The sequence below is a fragment of the Cajanus cajan genome, chromosome 2, assembly GCF_000230855.2.
Source record: "Cajanus cajan strain Asha chromosome 2, NIPB_CcT2T_4, whole genome shotgun sequence".
NCBI lineage: Eukaryota > Viridiplantae > Streptophyta > Magnoliopsida > Fabales > Fabaceae > Cajanus > Cajanus cajan.
This window is the reverse complement of record NC_138518.1, coordinates 64,535,282-64,554,943: the sequence shown is the minus strand read 5'-3', so window position 1 is coordinate 64,554,943 and position 19,662 is coordinate 64,535,282. Positions and strand designations below refer to the sequence as shown.

General features: G+C 27.6%; 2 protein-coding genes across 2 annotated transcripts; one reads left to right on the top strand and one right to left on the bottom strand.

The window, feature by feature from the left end:
• The first annotated feature begins 3,791 nt into the window (after nt 1–3,791).
• LOC109805166 (ABC transporter G family member 1) lies at nt 3,792–9,705 on the top strand. Its single transcript, XM_020367165.3, has 8 exons — nt 3,792–4,153; nt 6,886–6,965; nt 7,082–7,552; nt 7,790–7,876; nt 8,010–8,138; nt 8,233–8,427; nt 8,650–8,736; nt 8,833–9,705. The coding sequence occupies exons 1-8, from the start codon at nt 3,859–3,861 to the stop codon at nt 9,532–9,534; spliced, it is 2,046 nt and encodes a 681-aa protein (XP_020222754.1). The 5' UTR covers nt 3,792–3,858; the 3' UTR covers nt 9,535–9,705.
• Nucleotides 9,706–13,468: 3,763 nt separating this feature from the next.
• On the bottom strand, nt 13,469–19,060 carry LOC109804802 (ABC transporter G family member 1). The gene is made up of 9 exons (XM_020366663.3): nt 18,908–19,060; nt 16,722–16,934; nt 16,519–16,598; nt 15,930–16,400; nt 15,753–15,839; nt 15,162–15,287; nt 14,867–15,061; nt 14,690–14,779; nt 13,469–14,395 (listed from the first exon to the last, which is right to left on the bottom strand). Exons 1-9 carry the CDS (start codon nt 18,960–18,962, stop codon nt 13,766–13,768), a joined length of 1,947 nt encoding a protein of 648 aa, XP_020222252.1. The 5' UTR covers nt 18,963–19,060; the 3' UTR covers nt 13,469–13,765.
• Nucleotides 19,061–19,662: the final 602 nt, after the last annotated feature.

Sequence of the window (19,662 nt, the reverse complement as noted above, 5' to 3'; positions counted from 1 at the left end):
AAATCATTTAATACTTCGTTTTATTAATTCAAATTGACAGATAATCATAAAATCATCTTATACGTTGATTTGGATTAATGAAACGAAGTATTAAATAATTTTCAAATCTTTTAAAAATTTGCAGACTTAATTTATGCATTGATTCGTTAGGTAAACTTACTCAAAGAATAAATGAATCCTTCATTATATATATATATATATATATATATGATATAATTTATATATTTTTTCCTAATTACTAATATATTTTTTATACTTATTTCTTGTACTTTGCATTTTTTATGTATAGTAAGGTTATAATAATTTTTTTCCAATTATTTTTACTATTATTTGATAGTAATTTTCTAGTCTTTATTTTTAAATAATTACAGTACATAATAGTAAAAATAATTGAAAAAATAATTTAAAAAAAAAACTGCTATTTCATAGATACTAAAAAATTCTTTTTTTTTTCTTCTTTTTTTAAAAGCATTGAAAAGTAAATTAATCAGCTTTCAAGACAAATTCAAGTACAAGTGTAACAACTCAACATAATCCTAAGATATTTTGACCTATTCATCTTGAGATGAGAAATGAGACACGTAGTACTTATTCCATAACTCCGAAAGTCATTTATGCTGTGTCATGGGCCCACGGATTGAGATGTTTCATAGGCCCAAGATTGATTGATCCATATTCAGTTTCTGGCTTATCCTAAGACTGTTGAATGAGATTTCTGAATTCTGTTGGCTAATAAAGGATGCTCAACCACCGACATGGATAATTAAGTTTTACATGTGCTATGTAAAGGGTTATTTATTATATTTTTTTTTTCAGCAACAAAATTTATGTTGTATTTCAATGTTCATAATTATAAATTAATCTATACTCACAAAATATAACTTTAACTGCTCAAATATAATTATTTATTTAATTGAGTATAGATTATAATAAGAGTAAATAATATTTTATATATATACTTATATTATAAAATAATCATGACATATTTTATTCATAAATTATTATACACGATAAATTAGCTCAATTTTATAAAATCTACCTTAAAAAGTATAGTAATAATGATTTGCAAAATATTTTACATTGTAAGTATATAAATTAAACTCTTATAACAATTGTTTTATGTTTTATATATAGTTCATATCTTCAGAAAATATTTCTAGAAAAAACTTATGTAATTGAATATCTATTATAGAAGTTAAATAATAAATATTTAATTTTATATTTTTAAACAAATTATTTATATTCATTACTTTTATTTGAGTTTTTTTTAGAAAAATTTATAATTACTTAATTGTTTAAATATATTATAGCTTTCATTTTATTTAATTAATCAAACCTAATTTCAAACTTGAATTTATTTACCACTCAGAGGTTAGAGCATTGCATTTATAAAGCGATGGCCATCACTTCGAATTTGATAATCGACTTTTTTCAATTTATTTATGATTTTTTTTATACATAATTAACGTTGTTTTTATACAAAAATGGGGAGTTTGATATCTCTGTGGAACAAATCAACAAAAGAACTTGCTTTTTATATTTTTTTTACATACAATAAAATAAAGTTCAGATATTGATAAAATGAATTAAATTCTTCTTTTTAGTATAATACTTTAATGAATTTTGCTTCATTTTTAATATTTTTTTATTTTCATTTTAATTTTGATTTATAAGATTAATTGAATTTTAAGTAAAGAAACAAGTTTAAACTAATCGGAATAGTTCATAAATAGATTACCTCATTTACATTTTACACTCCTAGTTATGTTCCGTGTTTTAAACAAAATACTTGAATGTGACAATTAAAATGATTAAGAATGAAAGAAAAACAAACAAAAAAACAGAGCCATGATAATGCAATGCCACTTTTATTTTATTTTAAATATAATATAGAGCAATTTTAATAGGTGTCAATCTGTCATGTTTCACATTGGAACACCGTTTCAAATTATTGTTGTAAAAGTTGACTTTTTTATTAAAAAAAAATATATCCTCAATGTATAAAGATTTTTTTTTCTTTCATCTCTATTTTTTTTTATAGATATTTATATTATTTATTATACTTTAACCTTTTATATTGATGTATTTTTAATAATATAAAAAATATGTATAATAAAAACCGTCCACTCACTAATCAATCGAGTTTCACAGGTGTGCATAATATAATATGAATGTTCATTAAAATAACTTAAGTTGAATTGGATAATTATTATAAATATATCTTTCATAAAATTTCGACCTAGAAATCTTGGATTAAACTAAAAGAACTCTTTGTTAATTAATATTAATTCTCAGTTCGAAATTTACATATACTTGATGGATAGAAATTACTTTTTCCCCTCATATTTTTGTAATAATTAAAAAATAACAAACAAAAGATATATCATTATTAGAAATATGTTATTTTTTTTTGCAAATTTTTCCAAAAAAATATTTACAGGAATATAATTTATTTAATTTCGCAGAAAAATATTTGTCTTGTAAATATAATTTATTTAATTTCACAGAAAAATATTGTAAATATAATTTATTTATTAGAAATATGTTATTTTTCTGCAAATATTGAATTAAATTTATTTCTAATGAAGACATGATCTAATTAATTTTTAAAAAAAATCTTAAATGCCATATTGATTAGAAATAAAATAATTAAGAAGTATATAATTAGTGACAACACTCACCTTATAAGTTAATTTTGTAGGTTGAGTTAGATCTATAACCTGCATTCTAAAATTTCAAAAGCTCAACAATCACATATTAGTGTGAAAAACATATTATGAATTCAAATTCAATATTTAAAAGATAATAATTGAAGAATTAATAATGATGATTTGATACTTACAATTAAATGATGATTTGATACTCATAATATACAAAAATTACTTTTGAATTATAAATTCGCAAGAAACTTTTTGCAGCAATTTCTTTAATTTTTTTTATAAAATTTTTTTTACAAAATTTCTTGCAAAATATTCACAAGAAACTTTTTTGTGAATTTTTTCACAAGAAATTTTGCAGAAAAATTTCTTGCAAATTTTAAAATTAACAAAATAAAATTTCATAGAAAAATTTGTAAGAATCAAATTCTCTGTAAATTTTACGAAAATCGCATATAATATAAAAAAAATTCTAGTAAGTATATTTTAACTAATTGTATTTTAAAAGAAAAGTACGTACTGCTATGAATTCTCGGTGGCTAGTATTTATCCTCGATTCTCATCCATAAGAAGAAAAATAGGTACAAAATTTAAAAAATCTTATGGTGTTGGATGATGGATTCATTTTAGGGAAAATTAAATTTAATTAAATTTGAGCACAAATCGACAAATTATATATATACCTATATTTTTTTAGTTTCTGAATTGTAATTAGTGTCATTTTTTAATCATGATCAATTTTTTTTAACAATATATAAATATGTATTATTGAGATTTTCATTAAATATATAAAATTTTAATTATAATTAAAGAATAAAACCAATCTAATACATTTTAATTTTTTTTGGAAGGATTTGTGATACATTTATGTTTCACCATGAAAGAACAAAGAAAACAAGGACACATTCGGTGAAACAGCTCAAGGCTCCACCAAACTGCAGCTAATATTGAATGAAAAGAGTTTTGTGGTCTAAAAGCTCTCTCTTTTCCTCCCTCATTTAATTCCCATACTATACCTAATTCTACCATGTAATCGTTTTTAATTCTGAATAATCTATATACGAAACACGTGTTAAGATAGGAAACACGTTTTATAATTGCACAAGAAGTCTATATATGTGGCTTTATGTGTTGCAAAAAGTTATTCATACTCCCAAAGGCCACAGACTGTGGTATTATTAATCACTACATAGTGATAGCTATGGCTTGCCCTCACGATAACTCTGTTTCATGTGGTCCTATAAGTGCTTGTGAAACCAAACCTAGGTCAAAATCAGAAGTCCTAGACATTGAAATGGAAAGAAAGATGAATAGAGGAGAATGTGAAGTGGGTATCTGCTTGACATGGAAGGATGTGTGGGTGAGTGCCTCCAATAGAAAGGATGGGAGGAAATCAATTCTTGAGGGTCTCACTGGTTATGCCAAGCCTGGACAACTCTTGGCCATAATGGGTCCCTCTGGCTGTGGCAAATCAACACTACTTGATGCTTTAGCAGGTATACATCACAAGATATGTAGCTTCTAAATAATAATCTACTGCATCATAATATTCTGTAACTCTTTTTCCAAGTTTAAATTATTATCATAGATCACTGTATATATATGATCAATTTGTCAATTTATATTATAACATCTTTAATGCAGATATCTTATATGTTGCTTAATTATAAATAAATAATGATACTTTATTATTATTATTATTATTATTATTATTATTATTTTCCTGCATTAGAATTGGTTTATATGGTATCAAGAGTAGCTTTTAAAAAAAGCTTAAATTAGGATACATATCTTGTACAAGATACAGTAGCTTATGAAGAAAAAATAATTTCATAGTATTGAGAAAGAAGAGATGAAAGAAGTTTCCAAAGAACCCAATGTAAATAAAAATATATAAAAATGCAAGTTTCTTATATTAAGATACATCATTAGAGAAAAATTTACATAAATTTCTTATTAATTGTTTAAATAGGATATTTAAAATGAAATATTTAAAATACACTTGTTAAAAGATGCTCTTGATATAACTATCTTCAAAGTTATCTTAATAATTAATGATTAATGAATGGCTGATTATATATATATTTTTATAGTAATAATACATATCTATTAAATTGAAAAAAAATACAATGGATAGATAGTCAATTATGGTTATCATCAATGTTTAAAAACCTGGATCGAACCGGCCTGTCAGACCGGTTGGACCGGGAATCGGTGGTCCAGTCGGTTCGAATCTTAAATTGGATCGGTTATGCAGTCGACCCATTTCAAACCTAATTGAACCGGTCAATTTTCCGGTTCAACCACTTTTTTTCTTATTTTTTTCAAAAATTTTTTAAGGGACCATAAACCACAAAAATAATAATGAAAATTGAATCTCTTAATGGAAGAACAAAGATTCTTATTAAATATAACAATGACTACTTGTTCTAATGTATTTGTTTATAATATATACAACTTAAATAACTTTTATAGTATATTATTAATTTTAAATTATATATTTAATAATATAATATCTATGTAGATATTACATATATTATTTTGTATTATCAATTTCAAGCATATTATATATGTACATATTATTTATACTTTTAATTTGTATTAATATACAGTTTAACATGTAATTTTTTTTATATATTTTTTTACAAAATAAAAATAAAAATAATTTTAAATAAGATAGAAAATTTGAAATTTAAAATAAAATATGAATTTATTAAAATTTATAAGTATAAAATATATTTAATATGAATATTTTTTAATAAAAATAAATAAAAATTGAGTCATGCGGTTCAACTAGTGACCCACCGGTTCAACTTTTAACTCACTGACTTAGTACTTTAACCGATTCGATCACGATTCCGGTTTTTAAAACTATAGTTATCATCCCTATTCGTTAAAAATAATGTCAATGATTCTCTTAATTAATTAAACGAAAATTGAGATTCACTTAATTACCACCCAGCTATTAAGAGTATACTATACTAGACTGGATTGCCTCCTCTAATGCGTATTAATGATTTTAGATAGAAAAATAATGGGTTTTAACTATGGATAAGCATAATTTAATATTACATCCAACACAAATTATGACTCAATTATATTTTTGAGGATAACCTTTAATGCGTGTTAATGGTTTTAGATAGAAAAGTAAAGAGTTTTAACTATGGATGAAAAACGTCATTTAATATTATATCCGCAACAAATTATGAATTTATTATCGATGGTTGAAACTTTCCATGCACTTTTAATTAAAGTTATTTTATTTTATTTATATATATAAAGTAAACCATTCACTTTGAAAAAAGTTATTTTTGAAAATACATAACTAATAACAACTAAAATAATAATACAAGAAGCCTTATACTAGAAGGAAATTTATCTAAAAAAAATGAGTGGCCTTTGGCTCTCCGAAAAAGTAAAAAAAAAAAAAAAAAAAGCAAAATGTACCATCTTTTTCAGAAATCTAGTTGTGAAAATGTATTTAATTATGAGATTATAACTTCATGAAATTTTCTTCTCTTCAAGTTATTTTGGAAATTAGGCTTCCTTAAAAATGAGAAAATAAATAAAATAGAAAGATAACCATGGGTTATATGAAAAAATTAGATGTAAAAATATGTCAAGCTGAGTTTAAGTGAGTCTAAACTTGACTAACTACAAAACTATTAAACTTAAGCCTGTCATAATTACTTATTACATTTTTTTTAAATATGACTTGATCTGTCTAAAAATTGTTTGACTCAACTTAATAGTATATTTACATGACCTAAGTTATAAAAAAATCAATTAGACTTATAAGTCTAAATATTAAAATATTATTATTCATAATTATATACATTAAATATAAATTGATATATAATATTATGTTTTAAGTAAGATGTATCAACTTATCAGACTTTTTTAAATGTTTGACCTTTTAGCTAAAAATAACTTTCTAAAAAAAAACTAAGCTTAACTTTTCTAATAAACATATAGGTTAAGTTGTAAAACTTGTATAAATAATCTGATTTATTTTCATCCCAAGATAAAATACATGATAAAGATACTTATGTTTTATTTTTTTATTTTTTTGCAAAATACATAGAAAATAAAACAAAATTAAGAGATGAGAAAAGGTTTTGAGAAGAAAAGCTGAAAGAAAAAGAACAAAACACTTTAATTTATCACGCTTCTTTCCAACACTAGAACTTTTTAACAAATTAAACGATGGTATGAATTCATATTTCAGGGAGATTAGATTCAAACACAAGACAAACTGGGGAGATTCTGATCAATGGTCACAAACAAGCACTATCTTACGGAACCTCGGTATGTACACAAAATCTTAAACTCATCAACAGAAAAGCAAATTGGACTGCTAATTTGTTGAAGTGGCCACGTAACATGATCAATTAACCATTCTTTCCACCATGTTGTGACCATAGGCTTATGTCACACAAGACGACATATTGTTGACAACGTTAACGGTTAGAGAAGCAGTGCACTATTCAGCTCAACTCCAATTACCTGACACCATGTCCAAGAAAGAGAAGAAAGAGAGAGCAGACTTCACAATAAGAGAAATGGGTCTTCAAGATGCCATTAACACAAAAATTGGAGGGTGGGGTTGTAAAGGCATTAGTGGGGGTCAGAAGAGGCGAGTTAGCATTTGCATTGAGATCCTAACACGCCCTAAACTTCTTTTTCTTGATGAACCAACTAGTGGACTAGACAGTGCAGCTTCCTATTATGTCATGAAAAGAATCGCTGCCCTGGCTCAAAATGATCACACTCAGAGAACTGTTGTTGCTTCAATCCACCAACCTAGTAGTGAAGTTTTTCAACTCTTTAATAACCTTTGTCTTTTGTCTTCGGGTAAAACCGTTTACTTTGGACCTGCTTCAGCTGCAAGTGAGGTAATATCAACTATTTAAGTCAATTTAGATATAAGTTTAGAAGTATTTTTAAGAGTTTTTCTATTAAAATATTTTTTATTTTTAATAAATTAATTCTTAAAAATACTTTTAATTTTTTTTATATTTAAATAGACTGTTAATCATTTTTACACTCCATTATTATTACAAATTTACAGTGTTGTACTTTCTTTTCTAATTATAGTGCCCACTTACTTTTTATACTTTGTTTCAATGTAGTTTTTTGCATCAAATGGTTTCCCATGTCCTGGTCTCATGAATCCTTCTGATCATTTACTGAAGACTATAAACAAGGATTTTGATCAGGTAATTAAGGTGACCAAGTTTCCATATTGGCATTGGTGCTTTTATCATGATTCAATTCTTCTCCAGTGTAAGATATTTGAACATAACTGTTGTCAACACAAATATGATTAGAATGCTTTTTTTATTTCATCAGGACATTGAGATGGGTTTAGCAGAAACTAGAATACCCACAGAAGAAGTAATCCACATCCTTGTGAGCTCATACAAATCTTCAGAAAGGAAACAAGAAGTTCAAAATGAAGTAGCTATACTATCTGAGAAGGTACAACTTGAATGGTTACTGGTTACAACTGGATGCTCGATTGCTCACACCACAAATACCCAAGTTAACTAATATTTACATTAATTGGTTTCAGGACAAAAGTTCATTGGATTTGAAGAGAGGACATGCAGGTTTCCTTAATCAATGCTTAGCTCTCACCGAAAGATCGTTCTTGAACATGTATCGTGATCTAGGCTATTATTGGTTACGCCTTGTCATATATATTGCATTGGCCATAACTTTAGGCACTGTTTTCTATAATTTGGGCACAAGTTATGACTCAATTAAGGTAAGGGAGGCATATTACAGAATCATACTATTAATAATTAAAATCACACATAGAGATTGTTCGAGACCATTTATATTTAAAGCATGTTTGAATACAAATTTTAAAAAAAATTCAACAATTTATAAAAAAAATATTCTTTATTTTTAATAGAAAAAATTCTTAATAATCCTTTTAAACTGTATTTGAATAAGACTACATAATAATTGCTTTTGATTATTTCAGGATCGAGGTTCGCTTGTTGCATTTATAAATGGTTTCATTACTTTCATGACCATTGGTGGATTCCCTTCCTTTGTGGAAGTCATGAAGGTAATTCGAAACATCTGAATAGAATTTTTTCCATTCCAAATTTGTTAATAATTATATAAGTAGTCTAAAATGTGTACACCATTACTTGGTTCCCAGGTATTTCAACGAGAAAGACAAAATGGTCATTATGGTGTTACTGCATTTGTCATTGGTAACACCTTATCATCTATCCCATACTTGCTATTGGTGACAGTCATTCCCGGGGCTATATCTTATTACCTTCCTGGCCTTCAGAGTGGATGCGAGCACTTTCTGTATTTCATTTGTGTTTTATTTTCTAGTCTCATGTTAGTGGAGAGCCTCATGATGATAGTTGCAAGCGTGGTTCCAAACTTTCTAATGGGCATCATAACCGGTGCTGGAATTCAAGGAGTCATGCTTTTAGTTAACGGGTTCTTTAGATTGCCAAATGATATTCCTAAGCCAGTTTGGAAGTACCCGTTACACTTCGTTGCTTTTCACACGTTTTCCGACCAAGGAATGTTCAAGAACGAGTACCAAGGACTGAGATTTGCTACAAATGGAGTTGGAGAAGGAGGATCAAAGGGTTACGTAAGTGGTGAAGAGGTTTTGAGAAATATATGGCAAGTTGACATGAGTTACTCCAAGTGGGTTGATCTTGCAGTCTTGGCGGGGATGATTGTTGTGTATCGAGTTTTGTTTTTGGTTATCATCAAGATTAAAGAGAAGGTGAAGCCCCGTGGTGTATCGCTATCGTGCATGTCAGCGTCTCCCAAGCGAAAGATAAAGGTCATGGAAAACCCTAACGCCACTCCAATGCATTCACAAGTTCTGTAATTTTACTTTTTTGGTCATTCAGTGTCGAAACTCTCAGCCTCTCGATGGTTAGGTAGGTCAAAAGTAATATAAAATTAAGCAAGTGTTGTATGGTACTCTTAATTTAGTCTTTAATTATGAAAAAACTCAAAAAAAATCTATAAAAAATGTAATATATCACTCATTTGATTCTTTCCATTTTCTTAAACAAAAATACTTATACGATACGATTATGTCACATGACATACACGTAATATATTTGTAGTGATACGTGTTACGTAATAATATCATATATAATTTTAAAAACTTAAATAACATTGTTTTATAATTTCAATAATTAAAATGATATTATGGTATAATCATATATATATATATATATATATATATATATATATATATATACTTTTAGTATATGGTATATAAAAGTAAGTACCGAAAAAATCATTTATAACGTAAGTTCTCTATAAATTTCATTGAAGCGAATAGGAATGAGTTTGAGTTTTAATTTTTAAGCACTAGGTGGCCTCAAAGTTTGCACGTATACTTGATTGAATTCTTGGTTGATCGATGATCCTTAATGAGATCAGAAGGACTATAGAGAGGTGGGCAAGGAAAACCATTTGAAGCAAAAAAACTGCACCGAATGAAAAGTGTCACAATACATGTATATGATCAACATATGTTTGTTTTTTGTTCTATAATTATTTGAGTTCCTTACTAACCTGATCTGCATAAGAGTCAGGACCAGAATATACCATCTTTCCTGAAGAGAGAAGACAAAGGTCATGGAAAAGTTGGTCTCACTGTTAGGGTGTTCAAGCATCATCCTCATCACTATCAACATGTGATATTTATAAATGAAAGAAGCAGACAATTTTTTAATATAAATCATCATTTTTGTATTTTCTTTCAAATTATTAACTATTTGAAAGTGCTTTCACCAATAGTTACGAGAGAATGATGCTTGAACACCCTTAATTATAAATACTTATTTCACACTCCTTGTTTCTCTATATTTTTCGTATCATTTCACTTATTAACCAGTTTCATAAGACTTATATATTACAAGTGGTGTGTGTTTGTATTTGCCGAATGTCTTACCTTCTTTGTTTGTATCATCCAAATTAATAATATTTAATCTTCAAAACAACTTCGAATACAAAGTGCAATCTCCTCGTAAAAGGCTTCTTGGGGACATTAGACTGTAACTCATTTTTATATTTGAGGATTAGTTTGGTCTTGTCGGGGGCGTTTGGATAGATGGGAACCAAACAGGATTTGTCCTCCAAATTCACGATGGTTATCCAAACCATTTATAGGTTCTATAATTCAAGGGATAAGACAAGATGATAACCCACCATTACAATGCACTTGCCTTTCTCACTTTGCCGCTGACTATCACTTTTATTTTGACTAACCGTTTTTTCAAGAAATTAATAAAACCCGATATCCAAAAAAATAAATAAAAGATCAATGGATAAGAAAATGAGATTTGTACAATAATTTATACAATAATTTATATAATTTTTTTTTCTCTATCACATTATTTATTGATAGAGAAAGTTAAAGATAAAAAAATGACGTTATATAAATTATTACAAGGCAATTGTATATTTGTATGTGTATCTAATACTCTATATTATATATAATTATGCTCAAATGATATGAATAATTCTTGGAGCACCCTATAATATAGGGAATGAGTTAAATTGTGTCTAAAATAATTTTATACAGTTTTTTTTGTTTTATAGTCTATATTAAAGATAAGTTTCGTGATTTTTAAAATAATTATCTTAAAAGTTATATAAATTATAATTTTTAATTGATTCACTATGTAAAACTATTTATCTTAACAATGTTTCATCATTAAATCTATATAAATTATCATCAAATGTGATACATTATTATGTTAATAGTTAATGCGTGATGGAATCCAAAATTTAGATTGTCCATAATGAATTATACATTTATAATCAATTTCATCTTTTAAAGTTTTGTTTGAAAGAATTTATGAACAACTTATTTGTATTTGTTTTATCCTATAAATGCTTATAAGAGTGTTTGGATAAACTTATAAAATATATTTTATGTTTTGAATTTATTTTAATAAATTGTAAGTTTATTACTTAACTTATGCATAAATTTATTAAAAAATATTTAAATTTGAATCCCGTTACTGACATAAATAATTTTCATTTTTACTTTATTCAGTCTTTTACCAAAAAGGTTTTTGTTCCTCCCTCTAAAATTTTTTATTCCTCTTTATTTTTTCTTTCTCTTCTCCAATTTGTTTTTATCTCTTCCTTCCAAAATTTACATTCCCCTACTACAAACTCAACTATTTTCTCTCTCTAAAATAGCACATCTAAAATAATTTTATTGTTAATATTTATTCAATATTTTTTAATCATGGTTTTATAAATATATAAAATTGATTTTAAATTTTTAAAATTTATAATTCTTAATTTTTAATCATGGATATATATATATATATATATATATATATATATATATATATATATATGATTTCTCACATTTTATTAATATTTTTTATAAGCTAAAATTAGGTGAATAGTGACTATTATTTTTTTTATTTATAATTTTAATATTATTGTAATGTATAATGTCATTTTTTTTAAAATTATTTAGTTACTTTTATACTCTTGTTTGACTTAAATATGTTTTCAATCTCTATAAAATTAGAAAATTTTGATTTTGATCCTTATAATTTTTTTATTTTTTTCATTATTTTAAAATATATAAATATTATTTTTGGTCCTAGTAAAATAAATAAATTTTGATTTGATATCTTAAAAAATATTTTTTTTAATTTTTATCTCTCTAAAATTTAAAGTCACTGTTTTATCTTAATAATTATTTTAAGATAGATAAATATCAATTATTTTAAAGAATCGTATATAACACTTAGGATGTTTGCTTAATTTTTAATAAACATAGGAAATAAAAACAATAGTTTCAATTTTAAAGGGGTGAAAAGCAAAGATTTTTTTTACTTAGATTAAAATCAAAACTAACTAATTTTTTAGGAACTAAAAATATTTTAAAGCCTTTTATTTTATTTTCAATGAAAATTTAATTTGTATTTTTTAATTTTTAAAATGAGATAACATCTTATAAGTGCTTAAATAATGATATATCTAAACACTAAAACTATATAAGTGTTTGTTAAAATATATATCAAAATACAACAACTTACTAAATTTTAAACACTTATAACATAAGTGAGTATTACATAAGAGCTTAGTAAATAAGATATTAAATAAGTTGTTTGTTCAAATGAAGTTTAAATCTATTTGTCAATCAACAAATTCTCATGCATACAAGAAATTATTAAGTAGTTTAAAATTATTAAGTATTCTCATACATTATTTCTGGATAAAATTAACAACACTATGATAAAATAAATATTTAACAATTGTTCAAGGATTATGTGACCTATCTAATAATTTCTCTTCTCATACACTTGGTTTCTATTTCTGTCCCATATCATTATAACGTCATTTATCTTCAATTAGATGTAAGAGCTCTTTCCAAACCTCTTGTCGTGCATGCATGGTGCACAGCTTCCCTACAATCTTCAATTAGATGTAACAGCAGTGTAATCCTTTGTTGTGTCTACTCTCATCCTTTCCATGCAGTTATTGTTTCCATTATTAAGCAATAGCAAAGTAAAGATGCCTCTCATCTGGAATAGTGTTTGTGACTTCTGTTTGGGTCCTTCCTTCCCTCTGTCCCACACTTACATGTATATATAATAATTGGAGACGTATTCTATTTTACATTTGAGTTATTATTAATATATATATTTATTCATATTGTTAATAGAAATATAACATTTTGAAATAATTTTAGGAGTTACTATATTGATTAATACTTTTAAAATTTTAAAAAGAATTCAATGGTTCCAAATTTTTAATATTACATTTTATTCATGTGTAGAAGAAAAATATTATTAAAGCAAAATTTGTTAAATTAACATAAAATATATACCATCCTACATAATTACTCAAAAAAAAAAATCCTATATAACAAATTACCTATGTATAGGACGAGTATGCAGTAAATAACATGTTCCCTGCCATATTTAGGAACCACTGATTCTAGTCTCTCTATTTCTAGTCACCATGGCTGCAACAGAATGCTTCAGTTTCTCCACTTATCGGTGATCACTGATTCAGTTTCAAGTCATTCTAATGAACTATTAAAAAAAAAAAATCATTCTATTGAAAATTTATCCTCGAAGAGAACTAATGGATGCAACAAAAGGCTTCAGCTTCTCCTTGCTCTTAGTGATGGCCAAGAACATAACTCGATACAACACAATCATTCCAAACATGATAGCAAGATCAACCCACTTAGAGTGACCCATTTCCACGTGCCATGTGTCAATTAAAACATTTCTACCACTGATGGTTCTATTAATGCCTCCATCTTGGTCTACAGAAAATGTTAAGCCATCAAAATCGTTCTTGAATGATCCTTGGAAGGCATACTTGAGGAATGAAACATAGTACAAAGGGTATTTCCATAATGGTTTGGGAAGGTCATTTGGCCTTCGATAGAATCCACCTGTTAAAATCATGAGTCCTTCAACTCCACCAGCTAGGAACATGCCTATTACATAATTTGGAGAGATGCTTCCAATAACCAACATAAGGCTCTCAACCCACATCACTATGGCAAATAGCAAAGCAGTGAAGTACATGAAGCGATCTAGTCCTTCGTGCATACCACAAAGGTAATAAGCTATTCCTCCCGGAATCAGAGAGATCAGAAGAATGTAAGGAACAGCAGAGAATAAGTTGCCAGCGAGAAATGCTGTGATACCATAGTGTCCATTCAATCTCTCTCTTTCAAATACCTGACATGATAAAATGCAATGTTTTTAAAAACTAGACTGGTTCAAGTTTCAATAGTTCAGATATAGTTGAACGGTTAAACATGATAAATCAAAATGGCTTTGTATTTTAGGTATTTTTCATTGACTCGATGTAAATCATTTTTTGACCTATTTTAACAAGTTTTTACCAATCTTTTGCCGGTTTTGGTCTGGTTTTCAAAATTATAGTGAAATAAAACATTTTCAAATAGAAAAGCAGGCTGCAGTGCTAACTTGATTATCTTAAAATATAACACAAAATGACAGAAAATTTACCTTCATTTCTTCCAAAAGTGGAGAGAATCCAGCAACAAGGGTCATGAAACTCAGAACTGAAATGAAAAATATGAGCAGCGAACCTCTCGCCTGAAGCAAGAATGAGGATATTGCATTACTCATCAACTTTATTCGTTAATACTTAAAGCTAAGCATTGTGCTTATCATTTATCTTACCTCAATAGATCCATGACTGGTGCCTATGTTATAGTAGATAGAGCCAATGCTTATAGCTATTATAATAAAGACAACTAATCGTAACCAGTAATTTCCCGTGTCACGAAACAATTGCAAGGAAGATCTTCTTATAAGAACAAGGCATTGAGTGTGAACTGCAGCATGAATCCTCTGCTTCCTTATTGCACCAGAATCCTAAACTCAAGCAAAAATTAGTATTTCAGGTATCATAATTCTCAAGTCTTTGGGTTTGTGGAATTATTCTTGTAATTTTGTAGCGCGACATGAAACTTACACTTTCAGCTATTTTTTCCACTTCATTTATAACTTGTTTTCTTATTTGAGACGATCTGTAAGACTTTACAAGGGTATCAATTGCTTCTTCTGTGGTTACTCCCTTAACAAAACCTTCTTCAGCATCCTAGAGTAGAAACAATAAGATGAATCAATTATGTTTCGGGATTTTGGCTGCATCTTCTTGATCAGAAGACACGCTGCTAAAAGTAAAACATTAATTTAGTCCCTGAAGATTGTAACACACTACCACTATTCAATTTTATATCTGATGAAACAAGAAAGAAAATTTAGTCCTTAACTATAACAACCATCAATTAGACATGAAAATTTAGTCCTTAACTAAAACACGTTGATTTTGGGTACAATACTCAATTTGATCCCTAACTAATGTACCCAAAATCAATAATCAAATTGACTAATGGTAATCAAGTTTAAGGACTAAATGAATTGATAATTATTAAAATCAGTGACCAAATTTGGTTTTTTATGTATAATGTATTGTCAAGGACTAAGCTAACTGATAATGTCAATTTTGCAAAATAAATTAGATGTTTTCCTCCAAAATAACCAATCTTCAGAATCTGCGTACCTGTTCAAAATCTTTGTTTATGATCCTTAAGTAGTGATCAGAAGGATTGTAGAGAGTTGGGCAAGGGAAACCATTTGAAGCAAAAAACTACACAAAATCAAGGTGTCACCATATATGTTGTCAACTTCAAATCAATATGTGCTTCTTTATACAGGATTAATTATTTTAGTTCTTAACCTGATTTGCATCAGAGGCTGGACCAAAATATACTGTTTCACCAGAAGACAGAAGGCATAGGTCATGGAAAAGTTCAAAAACTTCACTGCTAGGCTGATGGATGGATGCAACAATAGTCCTTCTAATGCCATCCCTTAGATTTAGTCTTGCAATTCTACTCATAACATAATAGGATGCTGCACTATCAAGGCCACTAGTTGGTTCATCAAGGAACAGAAGTTTTGGTCGCGTGAGAATCTCAATGCAAATGCTGAGCCTCCTCTTTTGTCCCCCACTGAGGCCCTTAGAATGCCACCCTCCAACTTTTGTGTTGATGGCATCTTGCAGACCCATTTCTCTCAGTGTAATATCTGCTCGTTCCTTCTTCTCTGCTATGGACATGGAATCTGGAAATTGGAGCTGAGCTGAGTAGTATAAGGTTTCTCTAGTGGTTAAAGTTGACAGCATAGCATCATCTTGTGTTACATAGCCCTGATTTCACATGGTGGAGGTAGAGGTTAAGAAATCACAATTATTTTTTCCTACAAAAAATTTACTACTTTTTTTTTTTTTTGCTAAGTTCTTGTAGCTTTTGGGAATTTTCTCTTACTGATGTCCCATAGGCCAGTGCTTGTTTCTGGCCATTGATTAGAATCTTTCCTGCATGCTTCATGTTTGAGCTCAATCTTCCTGCAACATTGTTTGAATCATATGATACGCATTTCATTTAGTATATCACTAGATCACATCAATTAAACGAGATAAATTTGCCGCTCCTAATTACATTAAATTATTTTAGTATTAATTACTCACCTGCTAAAGCATCAAGAAGTGTAGATTTTCCACATCCTGAAGGACCCATTATGGCTAGAATCTTTCCTGGCCTGGCATAACCTGTAAGACCCTGCAGAATTGGCTTCTTTTTCTTTCCCCTTGGAACAGTGACCCACAAATTCTCCCATGTCACTGTTATGTCCTTCTCTCCCTGATTACTTCCAATAATTTCTGTTAACTTAATATCATCACCTTCAAATGTGGTCAAAACTTGTGGGTTAGTTTTCAAAATGGCACTCATTCTCAACTCTCAGTTGCGGCTAAATAATTTATGTGTCAGAGTTACATTTATGAAGATATGTTCTGCTACTAACAATATCCTAGCATTTTCTTTGAGTAATCTCAAATTCTGAATCATAATTTCTCTCATACAAAATAGGAATTAACTGATGCATGGGAACCAATTGATGTGATTACAGGTTATCTTTAGATTTTCAAATTCAAATTCAAATTTCCTCTATGTATATCATTAACCGTGTATGTACATATCAGTCTATATAATATATATCTTGTACACTGCAAATAATCTATAGCAACAAATCAGAGCGTTTTTTTAATCTACGATGATGCATGATAAGAACATGTGGCGATTTAAACAACGATGACTTGATTGATTCAGGGAAAGTTGCTTTTGTCTTTTTTTGATTTTACCCTTTTTTCAGTTTATCGGGACGATGAGAAGTGAGAGCCAGAGCTTCGAAAGGTACAAAATATATTCATTGGAGGCACAACGGCAAAAGATACGATTATTGTGTAATAATATTAATTAGGCGCTTTGGAGAAACTCAACAATGTGCAACGTATTTTCCAACTCAAACAAGTTGTGATGACTGAGAAAAAAGGACAATGTTAGCCGCACAAAATTATTCCCTTAAACATGAAACTAGTACATGATTTATTAACCAACTGAAAATCTCATTTTTAATCATATGAAAAGTCTTTAGAACTATAGTCTATAGCTATGTCATCTACGTGGGATAGAAGAAAAAGTTGAGTTTAAGTACAATATAACATACCCCTTCAAGGCAAAAATTATGAGGTTATTAGATAGTTGAAGATCACTCAGTATTGATGGTACCAATCAACTATTACATAACATATTTAAAATTTTCAATTTAATAGGAAACCGTAATTATATTTAATTATAAGTTTTGTAAAATCTAATTAGAAATAATATGGTACAAGACCACCTAATAATTCATCAAGGACATGTGTAGTTAAACTTCTTTGTATAAGTGTTTTTAAAAGAAGAAAATAAAAAAAAATTATTTATAAACTAAAATTAACTTTTACATATGTCATAAATTTATTTTAATTTTTTAATAAATTTATTTCATTTTTTATTTTCTTCTCTTGAAGTATTCAAAGAAAAACCTAACCAAATATGACCTAAGACTAGACAATTAATTTTTTTTTTAACAAAATTGTTTGTCTCGTTGCATTTTGATTATGTAATGTACAATACAGATATGATAAAAATTAACATTTTTTAAAAAAAATAAAGTTTATTTTAAAAAAAATATTCATTAAAATTATTATGTATAATTTATTTATTTTTGTGTAAAACAGTGACAAAGATTCAAACATAAATATCCATCATGTTTCTACACTCTATATCAATTTCTTCCATCTACTACTAACTACAAACATAGTGATTGATATTGTTTAAATTCATCAAATTTACGTTCAATGGAAAAATTACAAAATGTTACCTCCTATATTAGTGCATTAGAAAGAGAAAATTTCATATGGATTTCCAAACATCCACAAAATCTATCTTAATAATCATAATCTTATCTAAAATGGTTGACTTTTAGACTCTTTCGTCTATTGACTTATTTAAAAGTAAGTTCATAAAATTTTAAACAATTTAAAATTAAGATACATTATTTAAAAAAGATAGATAGATCAGATTCAGATTTTAAATTAAAAAAACATACAAGTGAGTTTAAAGAAAGGCTGACATGTCTGCAGACTGCATTTCACCTCTGTTCTTATGCATTTCTCCATTCACCCAATAATTCACGAAAATCTTTGCTAGACATTTTGAGCATGTTTACATTGGTGGAAGATGTAAAACAGGGGAGGTCCAATAATAATAATAATAATAATAATAAGAGATTCTAAAAGCATGTGAAAGTCAAAGGTAGCATATGAAAAAGCACCTTTGTCTGCTACGAGATTTGGAACAAGAGTTTCTGCTGTGTTTGTGTTTCCCATTGTTGTTTGGTTGGCGGAAATATGAGATTAAGCAGAATGCCGAAACGAAGGAAACAAATAGAAAGCGCGTATAAAATGCTACAATCGTTCTTACCAATCAACTACTTATATATAGAGACCCACGCAGAACCTTTACTTACACGTAAAAATATTCCAGCTAACTAAAAACTCATAACTGAATAGACCCTCATAATTTTTTCATCTCATTGTCACAAACTTTTCCCATTCACTACTTAACTTGTATAAATATTAGTAATTATCTACTGCCTTTCACTTATTTAATATTATAAATAATACTTGTAATTATTCTCATTGTCATTTTTTTAACATTAAAATGTTAAATTCAATTTGAGATTAATTATTTTACAAAATAAAATAAATTATCAATAAGATATTGAAAATTTTTAATTACTGAATTTTAACTAATAATGTTATTGTTCAACTATTTTAAAAAATAAATGAGAATGAATTAATTATATTAGAATAAAGTTTTAAAAAGAAATTGCCTAAGCCCCCTAGAGCCCATCCCAATTGATTTAAACGTTGAACAATCAAATTAGACAATTCTTTGAGTTAGAGTTAACAGTATAAGAATTATCGATTATATATGGCCAAGTCTTTATCTATATGCGGTGGATATTAATTTTTAGTAAAAAAGTAGTAAATATAAGATCAATTAGTATGATTTTATATAACGACA

Bases quoted from the DNA above. Each gene is read 5' to 3' on its own strand.
- LOC109805166 (XM_020367165.3), top strand. From the start codon at position 3,859: ATGGCTTGCCCTCACGATAACTCTGTTTCATGTGGTCCTATAAGTGCT. The intron at 4,154-6,885 runs GTATACATCACA...TTCATATTTCAG, and splicing joins ACTACTTGATGCTTTAGCAG to GGAGATTAGATTCAAACACA. The intron at 8,139-8,232 runs GTACAACTTGAA...AATTGGTTTCAG, and splicing joins TAGCTATACTATCTGAGAAG to GACAAAAGTTCATTGGATTT.
- LOC109804802 (XM_020366663.3), bottom strand. From the start codon at position 18,962: ATGGGAAACACAAACACAGCAGAAACTCTTGTTCCAAATCTCGTAGCA. The intron at 14,780-14,866 runs GTAAGATAAATG...TTCTTGCTTCAG, and splicing joins CCAGTCATGGATCTATTGAG to GCGAGAGGTTCGCTGCTCAT. The intron at 14,396-14,689 runs GTAAATTTTCTG...TTATCATGTCAG, and splicing joins CACTTTTGGAAGAAATGAAG to GTATTTGAAAGAGAGAGATT.